This window comes from Archocentrus centrarchus, chromosome 6 (assembly GCF_007364275.1).
Source record: "Archocentrus centrarchus isolate MPI-CPG fArcCen1 chromosome 6, fArcCen1, whole genome shotgun sequence".
In the NCBI taxonomy this organism is placed as follows: Eukaryota; Metazoa; Chordata; class Actinopteri; order Cichliformes; family Cichlidae; genus Archocentrus; species Archocentrus centrarchus.
Genome location: NC_044351.1, coordinates 349,982 through 364,773, shown reverse-complemented (window position 1 = coordinate 364,773; position 14,792 = coordinate 349,982). Strand labels below are relative to the sequence as shown.

Here is a 14,792-nt window from a genome sequence, read left to right as displayed (position 1 = left end):
AGTAGGGAGGGACAATTGAGAGGGTTAAGCGAAATGTCAAAAAAGTAACTTAAAAGGCCAAATTGTATGTTATTTTTGACATCAATTCATGGACTGGAAATAGGGGCGGGGCCAGAAGAGGCCCGCGGCCCGGGAGTTTAGGCACCCCTGTTCTAGCAAATTCATGTTCCTTTTTCCTTTTCTTTTTTCAACCTTTCCATGCATCATATTGTGAGGATGAACAAACCAAACATAAGAAAATATGAAGTTTCCAGGTTTTTCCATTAGGCAGATTTCATAGACATGGATTTCTGGTACCAGGCTGAACTGTACAAACAGAGCAAAGGATCGCTGATGTTCGCATAAAAATGAAACACAAATTTAACTCTGTTCATTCTGTTTCATCACCTATGTCTATCCAGCCCTCAAACAGCTTATGAGTTATAGCTTGTTTACATGCAGGCAGCAGGACCCTGCCTCTGGAGTGCAGCTTTTACAGGATCATACATGGATACAGAAAAAAGTAGTTCTTGATGCCTCCTCTAGCATCTAATGGATCTTCTTCCAACAGGTAGATAGAAAATACCAAAATATATGATGATGATCTGCGTTATTCACCTCTGACTCTGGTGCTTCAGCAGGCAGGTGATGAAAAATCAAGCTTTCCCTCTAAATAAGAGTGCTTGTGACTTTTGGCTGTATTTGGCAGAGTATACAGCAGAATATACGACCACTCCAGAGTTTCTGTTGGAGGGACAGCTGTATATCCTGGAGATAACTGCAGTGTTCAGAACTGCAGGCAGATTTAAAGACTTTCATTCCACTCCATTTTCTAAATTTGATAATCAGTGTCTTTTATGACTGTTTCAAAGTAATGTTGCATTTGGAGGCATCTATGAAAGTGAATTCACATATAATATCCCTTTAGTGCCCCGCTCTGTATCCGAGTACAGTAAACTCCAACACCTTTCTTTGCCCATATACTAAAACGTTTGTTACTCAAATTGGGTGGAAGCATCCATCAACGGTACACCACCTTAAATCTACTGCTGTGTTTTGTATATGGACCTTTGAGTTTGCATCCCAACCTTAAAGATCAAATGGATTTGCTGTCCAAGAGATATTGGACCAGTGTCCCCAAGACAGCTGCTTCCCTCTGACCAACATCTGCACCAACAGGCCTCAGCTGGGTTCCTTTTTCAGGTGTAAGGTTTAATATTTAATTCTCACCTGTCTGCTGTTCCATATACACCTGACACCAGTTTATCCCATTCTGTGAACAGCTGGTTTGTCACTTTACTGAAGATCAGAAATGGGATAATGATCCATCTCCATATCTCATCTTTTAATTCAGAGTTTGGTTCCAAATTCATGTTGCATAGGTTTGCCAGATTTTTTTGGTAGATATCCACCCCGAATATATGACTGAATCAGCACTCCATTTCAACTGATATTTTTGGATAAAATCTGCAGCAGGTTTATATTTCAGAGTGAGAACCTTTTGTCTTTGATACATTAAGCTGGTCAGAGGCAGCTCAGGGATCGGGAAGGTTGTTCCAAAGTCATCTGTGAATAATTCCCATCTTTATTCTTTCCTGAAGATTGAAATCACATTCATTTCCTGATTCTGGTGAATCCACTACTTCAGGGTCCAGTAAATATGAATAGGAGGGGAGAGACAGCACGTCCATGTCTGCGTCCCCTCTGTGGGGTTAACGGAGCAGTGAGGTCACCATTTACAGCTCTCTGTTTTTCTCACCCCTCACTGAACCACCAGGGGGTTAAGCTGTCTGCCGCTCAGACTATTATTTTGGACTTCTGTGATTCTTGCAGATGTTGTCCTTCTGTATCATACATTACATGTAGAGATAGTGAGGGTGGGAAATGTGGGTGGATGGGAGACAGACACCCTCTCTATTTTTAAGATTAGGCTTAAAACTTTCCTTTTTGATTAAGCTTATAGTTAGGGCTGGATCAGGTGACCCTGAACCATTTCTTAGTTATGCTGCTATAGGCCTAGTGTTTCTTTTCATTCGTCTCTTTTTACTCTGTTTATACCCCACTCTGCATTTAATCACTAGCTATCATTAATCTCTGGCTCTCTTCCACAGTGTGCAGATGACCCCCCCTCCCTGAGCCTGGTTCTGATGGAGGTTTCTTCCTGTTAAAAGGGAGTTTTTCCTTCCCACTGTCACCAAGTGCTGCTCATTTTGACTGTTGGGTTTTCTCTGTATTATTGCAGTGTCGTTACCTTACAATTTAAAGCGCCTTGAGGCGACTGTTGTGATTTGGCACTATATAAATAAAACTGAATTGAACCGAATTGAAGATGGGTGGAATTTCCATCTCCTGCATAACCATCTTTACCTACCTACTAGTCTTAGTGTGTCTGCAACTTTCTGTTAGCATAAAATGAGTCAGTTTCATATTAAAGTCACCACCAAATATTACAGTTCCTTCAGCTTCTGTAGCTAGACTTTCAAATGTTTTCCTATAAAAGTCCCATTCTCTATTTAGGGTGCATATACATAGTGCCCTCTTGTTTTCTCTAGTCAGGACCTTACTTATGAGAACTGCTACCCCTCTTTGATGATGATGATCAAACATGCACATAAATGGCCTCCTTGACTCCCCATTCATACCAGCGTTCCTTCCTGTCCTCATCATTGATGTTGCTGGTCTGTAGGTGTAGATAGACTGCAGAGTCTTGGCCTGTGAGGCAGCTCTCACAGCACTGAACCACGTACACCATATTACTAGGTTTGTCCTGGGGGATCCGATCCTTGGGGTGGACCACTTCATGGCAGTCCCGACACACCAATGTTCATATGTCAATCATCCTGCTCTCTCATTGGCAGTCATTTCAATCACTCATCTGGAGACTGAGAAAAAGATCTTGGGTCCCGCCCACTTAGAATGGCTCATTGTCATCCATGTCCTGTGGTCTCTGGGTGCCACATGGCAGCGAATCGCTTCCAGCGTGGACGCAGCTATAGTTGCTTCTTGATCTCAGCATCTTTCCTTCTGTAGGGCTGACGAGAAGTCGCGATCCATGTAAATCCTCTTCCCCTGTACTGCACTCACTATTTGTGTTGGTGGTTGACAAATCTCGCCATGAGTGACCTCAAGCAGCATTCTCACCAGCCGGTATCTGCTGGTTGGACCTGTGAGCTGGTAAGTCCATTGGTAAACCCAACAGCCCCCCAAGTTGCTCCCAATGCAGCCATTTGAGTACTTTTATGAGAGCAGAACCTAGTAGAAAAGCACCATGTAAGTACCAGTCCATGTGGCCTTTGAGCTTCTGTTGTAATGACTCACTGTGACACAGAACTTTAAGCTCACTCCACTCTTGAGTTGATCGTTATATGGAGGGTGGTGGGAACGGTCTGAGGAAGTTCACCGCATCACTGATGAGCAGCCACCATGTCAGTCCCCAGAACCAGGAGAGGTTTTATATATTTTCACCCAGAAAGTCAACATTTCTTCTTTTGTTTCACTCTCATTCACATTTTTGACTTAACTTAAAAATTAGATGTTTTTAATCAAATTTTTAACTTAAAGTAAATAATGTTGCACCATTAACTTTTTTTTTTTTTTTTTTTTTTTACCCACCATCTTTTTGTAATTTGATCATATTAAAAACATGATCAGACTGTGAATGGAGTGATTGGCTCTCTCACCCTGTGGTGACTCTCCTGATGATGATGGCGATGATGATGCTGGTGTCTGCTGTGCAACTCGGACTCTTCTTGGTCAAACTGAGCCTGAAGGAACAAAAGGAAACATGAACACCTGTCCACTCTGCCACAGGTGAGGTGTTTGTGTCCAAGAAAGAGGGAGTTTTTTCCTTCCCACTGTCACCAAGTGCTTGTTCATTGGGGGGGGGGGGGGGGGGGGGTCATTTTGATTGTTGGGTTTTCTCTCTATTATTGTACGGGATTTACCTTAGGGCTCATTCACAATTATCAACATTTTCCAAAGCGTACAAACCGTGCGCCCGGGGGAGGGGCTTAACACCCAATGTACACTTTTTAAACAGTTAGAAAATGTCGTTCAGAACTATGTAAATTGAGCGCTGTCACCTGACCACCAATGGCCGAGGCATCTGCTCTCCTTCACTTGTACACCATTGCACTGCACTGCCTGGTCTGCAGCAATGTGGCCTCTGGTCTGGTGGATCAGCTTAAAGGCCTCATTGAATTCTCTAAAATAGGCCATCTAAATTAGGCCATCGTCGATTCACAGAAAGACCCTACTGACAATATTAGACAGGAACAAGCTGTGAGTGCAGCACAGCAGGTGTGCAAATCAGCCAAAGCCGCCGGAGATAAATTCAACAAGTGGAAGCATTGTTCCAAAAAAGCCAAATCAAAAATGGAAACCGTATACAGTAAACTGCAGAAAACAATGGATTTTATTCAGAAGGTATGTACATTAATTCTACATGTTCCTGGTGTGTTTTCATCTGTGTTGGCCCATATATTTGTGCTTAATCTGGTGATTGGCAGCCGCATTGTTGCCAACTTTTGTGTAAGAAAACTCGCTGTCGGCTGTCTCACAAGTCACTAGAAGTCGCTAAAGGACAGATCAAGGTTGGGGTGATGCCATAGCATACTTAAGGATGCATTATGAGCGCTGTATGTGCACAAAACTGTCACGGTGGGGGACTGTGTGCTGGGAGGGGTGGACCCAAATGCAGGACACAATGCAGACTTAACTAAAACTGCTTTATTTCAGAAACTCAAATGATACGAAAACACAAAAACCCGAAATCTCAACCAAGGCGAAAATAAACTGGAAGCCTGGGAGAAAAGTCAAAAACCCAAGACAAAAACAACAAAGAGCAACACAGTCCACAGCACAAAACGGTTCAGGAAATCGCTGGCCCATGGAAACAAAACAAAAAACGGTGGCACATAGCCAGAAAAAAACATCCAAGAAAAGAAAAGAAAAGACGAGGCAGTCCAGGAGGCCGAAAGAAGTCCATGGCAAAACAGTTCAGGAGGCCGACCGTAGTCCCAGTGGCGACGAGGTGAAGCAGGAGGCCGACCGCGGTCCCAGTGGCGACAAAGATAGGCAGGCTCAGGGAACTCGAAAGAGCCAGCGAACTCAAAAAGTTTATGCTGCTGAGCAGGGCGCACAGTCGTCTGCTCCAACGACTGGGGCTGCTGTGTGGGCAGCTCAAAGGCAGGTTCAGGCAGGGGTGACACTGAGGTGGCTGAGGGGACCGAGGCAGAGGGGACCGAAACTGAGGAGGGAACCAAGAGGACCAAAACTGAGAAGGGAACCGAAACCACGGAGGGAACCGAGGGGACTGAAGGGAGTGGAACTAAAGGGACTGAGGCCGAGGGGAGCTGAGAGGCTAAAGGGACTGAGGCCACTGAAGCTGCAGAGGGAACCAAAACTAAAGAAGCTGAGGGAACCAAGGGACCCGAGGAGGGAGCTAAGGGGACCGAGGGAACATGAGGAGCTAAGGGGACCGAGGGGACCTGAGGAGCTAAGGGGACTGAAGCGGCAGGGGAAGCTGGAGAGGCTAAAGGGACTGGAGCTAAGGGGAGCAAAGAGAGTGAAGCTGAGGGACCTAAAGGGATCAGAGGAACTAAAGGGACTGAAGGAGCAAGAATTGAATGGACCAAAGGGGCAGATGAGGGCACTAAGGCTGAAAAGTCCAAAGACACTGAGGGAGCAGAGGGGACCGAAGGGACCAAAGCTGAGGGGACCTGAGGGACCAAAGCTGAGGGGACCAAAGCTAAGGGTACAGTGGGAGCTAAAAGGACCTGAGGAACCGAGGGAACAGAAGCTAAGGGGACCTGAGGGACTAGAGCAGAAGTCGAGGGAACCTGATGGACTGAAGGGCTTGAAGGGACTGAGGCCGCAAGGGAGGCTAAGGGGACTGAGGTGACTAAAACTGCAGGAGCTGGGGGGAACTGAAGCTCAATCGTTAACTGGGGGAACAGAAGCTGAGGGAGCTAGGGGAACCGAGGGGACCGAAGCTGAGGAGGGAGCTAAGGGGACTGAAGCTGAGGAGGGAGCTAAGGGGACCGAAGCTGAGGTTGAGGGAGCTAAGGAGGGAGCCAAGGGGACCAAAGCTGAGGTTGTGGGAGCTAAGAAGGGAGCTAAGGGGACCGAAGCTGTGACATGATAGAGTTGCAGACTCCGCTTGTGGTAACTGTGGGGTGCATTCAGCAGGGCGCGCAGCTGTCTCCACTGACAGCTGGGGCTACCTAAGAGGACCCCCTGCCACCAGGCGAGGCTGAGAACTAAAACAGTCCTTGGTAGCCCCCACCCACGGAAACAAAACAGGAGCAGAAGCGGGCCGATCCACGGCCACTCCTTCCCGCAGAACAGAAACAGGTGCAGGGCGTTTTACGGGAGCATTGTTCTCCGTCTTTTCAGTGTCCATCTCTAAACACTTATCACCAGTCAATTTATCTCCAGTCTCTAAAACCACAGTCTCAAGATCAGTAGGCTGTCCAACAGTCTTAGCAGAGGAAAACAGCGAACCAGCGAGGATTATTTCCAGCACAAAATCCCGAATTAAACCAGGCAAAAAATCCAAAAGTCCGGGGTGAGACGACAACAGTTTATGAACGATGCATCTCCCAGCTTCCCGATCCTTCTCTTCGGGCATCTTGAGCCAGTGCTCACAAAGCACCGTAATGGCGTCAATAAACTTGTGTTTGACATCCTCTGGTATACAGACAGTCTCACAAGATGGACTCCTGTTCTTATTTTCCTTCACTTGCTCGGAAAACAGTCTTTTTCGACTCAGTTTGTGGATTATTATTTTCTATAAGAGTCTCACTAAGAAAACATGTACTCACAAATTGTTTATTATCGTCACACTCGGGGTGAAGGCTGTGGTGATCTGTGGCTGCATAGAGGCAGTAGGCGATGGTTGTCTTCACCGCTGGGAGCCAGGCTTCCGTCTGCCTCAACGGACAGGAAGCGCAGCGGCGGCAGGCTCCTCATCCCACTGACGTGCCAGGAACGCAGTGGGTGACGAGCAGGCTGGTGCCGATGATGAGGATGGCGAATTCCACCGAGGTGGGGAGGAGAAACACCCGCCCACTCTAATCTCTGTAACAGCTGCCGGAGAGATGGCAGCTGCCGTAGCAGGCAGCTGCTGTGGCAGAGGTGGGTAGTGGCAACGCTGAGGTTTGTTCCTCCAGCCAGGCCCTCCCAGGGCCGGGCATGTGCCGAAGTACTGTGGCTTGCGTTTGGAAACGAGCCGCAGCTCCCACGTCCGTGGTCCGCTGGGTCCACACATGGTTGCGTCGTACTGTCACGGTGGGGGCTGTGTGCTGGGAGGGGTGGACCCAAATGCAGGACACAATGCAGACTTAACTAAAACTGCTTTATTTCAGAAACTCGAATGATACAAAAACATAAAAACCCGAAATCTCAACCAAGGCAAAAATAAGCTGGAAGCCTGGGAGAAAAGTCAAAAACCAAAACTCTAAACTAGAAAAACACACAGCGAAAAAGGGAAACACTGAGGGAAACAATGTTGATGACGCAACAAAGAACAGAGAAAAACTAAGGGCTTAAATACACACAAGGAAATCATGGAGAGTGGAAACAACAGGGGACAACAGGTGAACCAAATGAACCTAATGACAAAGGGGAAGCAAAACTAAACACAAAACACAGGGAACAGGAGACTGTCAAAATAAAACAGGAAGTGACTCAAGGGAACAGAGATGCAGACCTGACACTGAACACAGGGAAACACAAGGAACTAGAAAATCAAACATAAAAAATCCCCACAACAAAAGAAAAACCCCAGAGCAGACAAATTAAGACCAAACCAAAAACACACAAGATCCCACGGACCCTGGACCATGACGCAAAACATGACGACAGCAGACGATTTCAGGTTTTCGGTCTCTGCAAAAGTCCCTGACATCACTGGAAAAAGTCACTAAATTTGTTGCTAGTTGTTTTTTGAAAAAAAACTCATTGGGGGGGTCTAAAAAGTCACTAAATCTAGCAACAAAGTCACTAAGTTGGCAACACTGGCAGCCGGTGTTTGCAGCTTCTACCATGTCATTCGTAATAGATAATATTTAAGATATGCTTGACAGATTATAGGTCAACAAGTCATTTACAACAATATAAATACCAGCAATAATTTTTGGGGCAAATACTGGAAATCACTTTTTGGCAGATGATCACTTTTTGGCACAAGACTGGCTATTCAGACAAATTGCTCCACTACCACTGTATACAAATGCATGTACATTATGTGTACATGCAGTGCAGTACACATTCACATTACAATTCAAATCAGTTTATCGCACCCTATAAATTCTAACATATAGGTATGTCTGTCTATTTATGCAACAATATAATGTTTTAATAGACAGGAAAGAGTTTCCAGAATTTTTCAACACCAGGATGTGTTTTTAATACTTCTTATTACATTAAAATACCAAAGAACCAGGTGAAATTAAATGTCTTGAAAAAAGATCAACATTTTCTTTTGGGGAGGGGGGAGTCTGAAAAAGAGCACTCTTTGTACACTTTGGAAAATGTTGATAATTGTGAATGACCCTTTACAATATAAAACATCTTGAGGTGACTGATGTTGTGATTTAACAGTATATAAAAATTAAATAAAATTTAATTGAGTTGAGTCGGCCTCTACCTGCAGGCGTCGGGCCAGCAAAGATGGGAAAAAAGTCGGCAGTGAACGAACAGCGCCCTCCTCCTCATCATCACTGATGGCGAGTTGCTCCACTGCTGCAGCTACAGAAGAAATGACAGATCCTTCACTTAGAATTCAGCTGGCAAATCCGGTTTTTAGAAAACTTCATTTAAAATGTAGCATCTGCCCCCTTTTCAAAGGCCACTGACAGACAACTGTCAAAATTGGAGTCGATATAACGTATGTTAACTCCTGCTTTTGTATAATATTAACTAGAAAATTTATGAAGACATCTTGAGTATGCTGTTGTTTGTGTTATCAGCAGCCAAGAGGAGATAACAGGATGAACGAAGAGCCGTCAGAAGCTAAAAACTGATTTCTGGAGGTTGCAAGAAATACTGGAATCAAATTGTAGGCAGCTACATAAAGGCACAATTAGAAGCAGGTGTTACATTGTCTTTTCATATCACGGGAATTTTACTTAAAATTATATTGCCACAGGATGGGGGGTTAGAAAAAACAGCATCTTTACATCTTTATTAAGCCCAGGCAAGTGACTTTAATAATTGTGAGCTTTAATTCTGAAGGTTGTTCAGAGTGTTAATTTAAAGGTGAAATGAAGTCAAGACTTGCGTCATTCACCAAGTCTCTGTATGAAAGAGACAGTTAAAAAAAAAGTGTTGAAACTTACTTCCTTTTAATGATTGAAAGCTTTTATTTTGAAAGTCTGAATGGTACTGAAAACAAGACCCATCACTGATGGGGATATCCTCCTTCAATTAATGAAAATATAACATTAAAGATTAAACATTAAATATAACCTTAAAGCTCCGTTTAATTTTATATATCTGTGTGTGTGTGTGTGTGTGTTTGTACGTTGAGTTATTTTCAGATGACAGTAAATCTATATTGCTATACAAGCTGTCCACTGAAAAGTCATATCCTAGTTTCACTGCTATAGTGCTGTCCCAAAGTATTTGCTAAAATGCAAGGGGTGTACTCACTTTTGTGAGATACTTTAAACCTCTAAAATGAATCAAGACATTAAATGTAAGCTTTTTCCAGTTAATAAAATTTCACTTGCTCAGCAGTCCTTACATTGGAAAATAATCTCTGTTCTGCCTCATTTCTCCTCTCTTTCTTACATTTCCTCTATTTCTCCATCTCTGAGTATCACACTTCTCTCTCCCTGGGAAATACAGCAGCTGTACCTTTACCTTGCACACACACTGGGTAAACACATGGGATGGACACACTTTGTGAAATAGTTTGAGAGCTTGGATGAGCTTTTGTTGAGCTATTTGAGAAGCTGCATTTGAACAAGGAAAACGGGAAGTGTTGACGGTTAAGCGAAGTGTGGAATGGCATTATTTTCTCATCTGGGACTGAGCGTGCGATTGCTGGAACCAACACCAGGCTCGATGTAGCATACATCCTATCAGATTGAATTGCTCGCTGTTCCCATCATTATGGTCATTCTCTCATGTTGACTCTCACATTAGACTCACCACAATCCCCACCCTGTCAAACTGACACATACCAATGTGTGAGTCGGCTTCCACCTGCAGGCGTCGGGCCAGCGCCTCGTCTTCCTCCATCTGCTTTGAACGAACCGCAGCCTCCTCTTCCTCGCTGATGGCAATCTGCTCTACCACAGCTGCAGAAGAAACAACTGATCAGAAACACCTTCAGGAAGAGTTTTTAATGAATAAATTACTCTTAAACACCACAAAGTCAAAATTCAAACCTGTTCTTAGTGGGGTTCCCTAAAGATCTGTCTTGTGGCCACTGCTTTTTATACTGTACATTAATTACAATTTCTAAGACATTGACAATAATATTGTTCACAGATAACACAAACTTACTGTACTGTGGAAAAAACTTCTAAATGTTATAGATAAATAAACTAAAGACCTGGTTTGGCTACAATAAATTAACAATGAAGTAAACAATGAGTAAAAGAAAATTAATTATATTGGGAATCACACAAATTCTACCACTAGGAAACTTGTGATAATAATATAGAATTAGAAAAGGTATCTGAAATCAAATTTCTTGCGATGATAATACTTCACAAATTATCCTGGATACCCCATATTAATTATTATAAAGACAAAAGATCAATTCTTTATAAAGTTAAAGATTTCTTAAATCAAATATCACTATATATTTAACCCTTTAACACCAAAGCCTCAAAATGGCCGTCTGGACATTTTTGTTTATTTGAACTATAAAACTGCCTGAAAATGTCCTGCGAGTAAATGATTTTGCCCATTTTTCCAGAACACTTGGAATTTTAGATATCTGACAAAAATCCCAGCTTGCCCCTACAGGCAGTCTTTTTGTCCTCCAAGCTCGGGTCCTCTACCAGAGGCCTGGGAGCTTGAGGGTCCTGCGCAGTATCTTAGCTGTTCCCAGTATTGTGCTCTTCTGGACAGAGATCAGAATCAGAATCAGAATCAGAAGGTTTTTATTGCCATATGGGTGAACAGGTTCACAGCATTAGGAAATTGCTGCGGTACTTCGTGCTTACAGAAAAAAACAAATAAGTATAAAAACTATAAGACAATATACAAGTATACAAATTGCAAATATACAGAGATATTAGAGCTATAACTATAGCACAATATTACAAAATTACAAAATATACAGTGCAGAGACTAATTAAAAGATAGAAGAATGTAGACTATATTCCACTAATATGTACATCAGTGCAATCAGACAGGTGCATAGACATAGGGTCATCAGCGTTTGTGGAGGGTGGTGGTAACAGTCTTAGGGTAATTGTTCATGAGTCCAACAGCAGAGGGGAAGAAACTGTTCTTATGGCGGGAGGTTCTGGTCCGTATGGACCGTAGCCTCCTGCCTGAGGGGAGAGGGTCAAAAAGTCTGTGCCCAGGGTGAGAGTGGTCGGCTGTGATCCGACTTGCACGCCCCAGTGTCCTGGAGGTGTACAGGTCCTGGAGAGATGGGAGGTTACAGCCAATCACCTTCTCAGCAGAGTGCACAACGCGCTGTAGTCTCTGTTTGTCCCTAGTGGTGGCTCCAGCGTACCACACAGTGATGGAGGAGGTGAGGATGGACTCAATGATGGCAGTATAGAACTGCACCATGGTCCTTGCTGGCAAGTTGAATTTCTTCAACTGCCGCAGGAAGTACATCCTCTGCTGGGCCTTTTTGATGACAGAGGTGATGGTGGGCTCCCACTTGAGGTCCTGGGTGATGGTAGTTCCCAGGAAGCGAGAAGAGTCCACTGTGGTGATGGGGGTGTCAGTCAGGATGATGGAGGGTAGAGGGGCTGTGTGCTTCCTAAAGTCCACTATAATCTCCACTGTCTTCTGGGCGTTCAGTACCAGGTTATTGTGGCTGCACCAGGACGCCAGACGTTTGACCTCCATCCTGTAGGCCGACTCGTCCCCGTCTGAGATGAGTCCGATGAGAGTCATGTCGTCTGCAAACTTAATAAGCTTGACAGACTGGTGGTCAGAGGTGCAGCAGTTGGTATACAGGGAGAAGAGCAGAGGAGAGAGGACACAGCCCTGAGGAGTGCCAGTGCTGATGGTCCGGGAGTCCGAGACATTCTTCCCCAGCCTCACGTGCTGCTTCCTGTTCGTCAGGAAGTTGATCTTGGATGTTGTTCCAGGAATCTGCTGGAGCCGTTCTCCCAGTTTGGGGGTCACTGCCCCGAGTGTTCTGATTACCACAGGGACCACTGTTACCTTCATCTTCCACATCCTTTCCAGCTCCTCTCTGAGCCCTTGGTATTTATCGAGCTTTGTGTTCCTTCTTCTTGATGTTGCCGTCACTTGGTATTGCAACATCTATCACCACGACCTTCTTCCTTTGTTCGTCCACCACCACGATGTCCGGTTGGTTAGCCATCACAAGTTTGTCTGTATCTGGAAGTCCCACAGGATCTTAGCTCAGTCATTCTCAACTATCCTTGGGGGCATATACAACTATGCTGGCCACTTGGTTATGGTGTTCCATGTATGCCCTGCCTGCTAGCATCTTGCACCCTGCTGTTATGTGCTGGATTGTCTCAGGGGCATCTCTGCACAGCCTGCACCTGGGGTCTTGCCTTGTATGGTAGACCCCAGCCTCTATTGATCTTGTGTTTAGAGCCTGTTCCTGTGCTGCCATGATTAGTGCCTCTGTACTGTCTGTCAGTCCAGCTTTATCCAGCCATTTTTCTATGTCAGCCACTTCGTCTATCTGCTGGTGGTACATGCCGAGCAGAGGCCTGTCCTTCCATGACGGTTCCTGTTCTTTCTCCTCTTCTTTCTCAGGTTTCTGCTGCCTGAGGAACTCACTAAGCACCTGATCCTTTGTGGACATCTTCCTGATGTATTCATGGATTTGTTGTTTCATCCTGGATAGTGGTTCTGACACTCAGTAGTCCTCGGCCTCCTTCCTATATATATATATATATATATATATATATATATATATATATATATATATATATATATATATATATAAAGAGGTGGGACTCGAGTAAAGAAAATAATTAGGAGCTTTGTAATTAATTAATCGAAATTAATTGCATTTTAATCACATTTAAATATTTAATATGATAAATATTAATTTAAGTTTGGTTGATGAATGAATCAATATATATAAGCTTAAACTTCAAAATTTTGTTTATTTTCCCACCAGTCTACTACACAGACCAATGAAGGGTGGAAGTGCTCCTGTGATAAACTCCTGAAATTAAAGTTAAGCATCATAACTGGATAGTTTTATTCAACATTAATGTCTCACTTAATATAGTTATAAATTAATCATTCTCTCAGCTGTATTCCTTGATGTTGAAATGTGTTATGCTTGTTTTAACAGCTTATTTTGAATTAAAGACTTAAAATTAAACCACAAAAAGGAGCAAAAGTTCGTTCTCCGTTTAACAGCTGCTTTTACACAGCTGTGCTTCACACTCACGGTTGCTAGGCGACATGAGCTACGCAGGTGAGGGCAGGTGACGCTGATATGAAAGCTAGCCGCTCACTTCCCACCTTTGCGGTCTTCATGGGCTGCGAAGGACCCGGTCTACGTGGGCCGGGTCCTTCGAAGGATGCGGCCCCTGAATTTTTGACATCGTGCGTCGATATAATCTGTATGCCTGGAACTCGTGCACTGAGAAACGTTCCACGGTGCAAAGTGCGATTAAAATGCGTTAAAATTTTTAATTCATTATTTTCCCCGTAATTAATTAATCGAAATTAACGCGTTAAAGTCCCACCCCTAATACATACACATTTCAAATTAAAACGCAAAGCAAATCAAGTACTCCCTAAATCATCTCCTGACCATGTGCCAGCACAAGACAGTCACAGCTGTTACCTGCACCTTGGATTGAAATGCTTCAGTTTGGATTGAAATGGAAAGAAAGTGTCAGGGTTTTAAGTTTTTGTGTATTCATGATTTGTTTTGGGATTTGAGAGGGGATTTCTGTTTTTATAGTCTTTATAGTCTTCTGTTAGTGGTTTGAGTTTATGTTCCCCTGTGCTTTTGAGTTTGGTTCGTTGCGCTTTTAGTCCCTTGCTTAGTTTTTGTTTGATGACAGATTTGTTAGTTTCCTTCCTGTTCCTCCGGTCTCGTCCTCGTGTCTGTCCTCTCTCTGTCCTCTCTCTGTGTCCTGTCTTTGTCTAAATGTTAGTTATTTCCTGTTTTAATGTGATAGTTTCTGGTCTCCCACACAGACTTGAATCTTCTCGAGGGTATTCAAGTCTGTGTGGGACTTTGTCCATCCAGTCTACATGTGTTCTGTGGACCTGGAGAAAGCATTTGACTGCATCCCTCGAGGCATCCTGTGGGGGGTGCTGCAGGAGTATGGGGTGCCCATTGTTACAAGCCATTCAGTCCCTGTACAACTGCAGCGAGAGCTTGGTCTGGAAATAAGTCAGACTTGTTTCTGGTGGGTGTTGGACTCTGCCAGGGCTGCCCTTTGTTAACAATTGTGTTCCGCCTTGGTGGCCACAGAATCTCATCTCTGATTTTTGAGGTTGATGCGGTCCTGTTGGCTTCATCAGATGTTGACCTCCAGCTTGCACTGGAGTGGTTCACAGCCGAGTGTGAAGTGGCGGGTATATGAGAATTAGCACCTCCAAGTCTGAGGCCATGGTCCTCCGCTGGAAAAGAGTTTCTGATTTACCGGTTGGGCTAC

The 14,792-nt window shown here is 44.1% G+C and overlaps 1 protein-coding gene across 2 annotated transcripts in view; it reads right to left on the bottom strand.

Annotated features, from left to right (window-relative positions):
• LOC115781125 (E3 ubiquitin ligase BIG BROTHER-related-like) overlaps positions 1-14,792 on the bottom strand; it is a 37,598-nt gene that overhangs the window by 7,780 nt on the left and 15,026 nt on the right. For both annotated transcript variants that reach the window (XM_030730561.1, XM_030730559.1), the window contains 3 exons: positions 10,170-10,286; positions 8,630-8,730; positions 3,660-3,743 (listed from right to left, as the gene is read on the bottom strand). In XM_030730561.1, the coding sequence (XP_030586421.1) occupies positions 3,660-3,743; positions 8,630-8,730; positions 10,170-10,286 (302 nt within the window). The remainder of the gene's footprint in view (positions 1-3,659; positions 3,744-8,629; positions 8,731-10,169; positions 10,287-14,792) is intronic.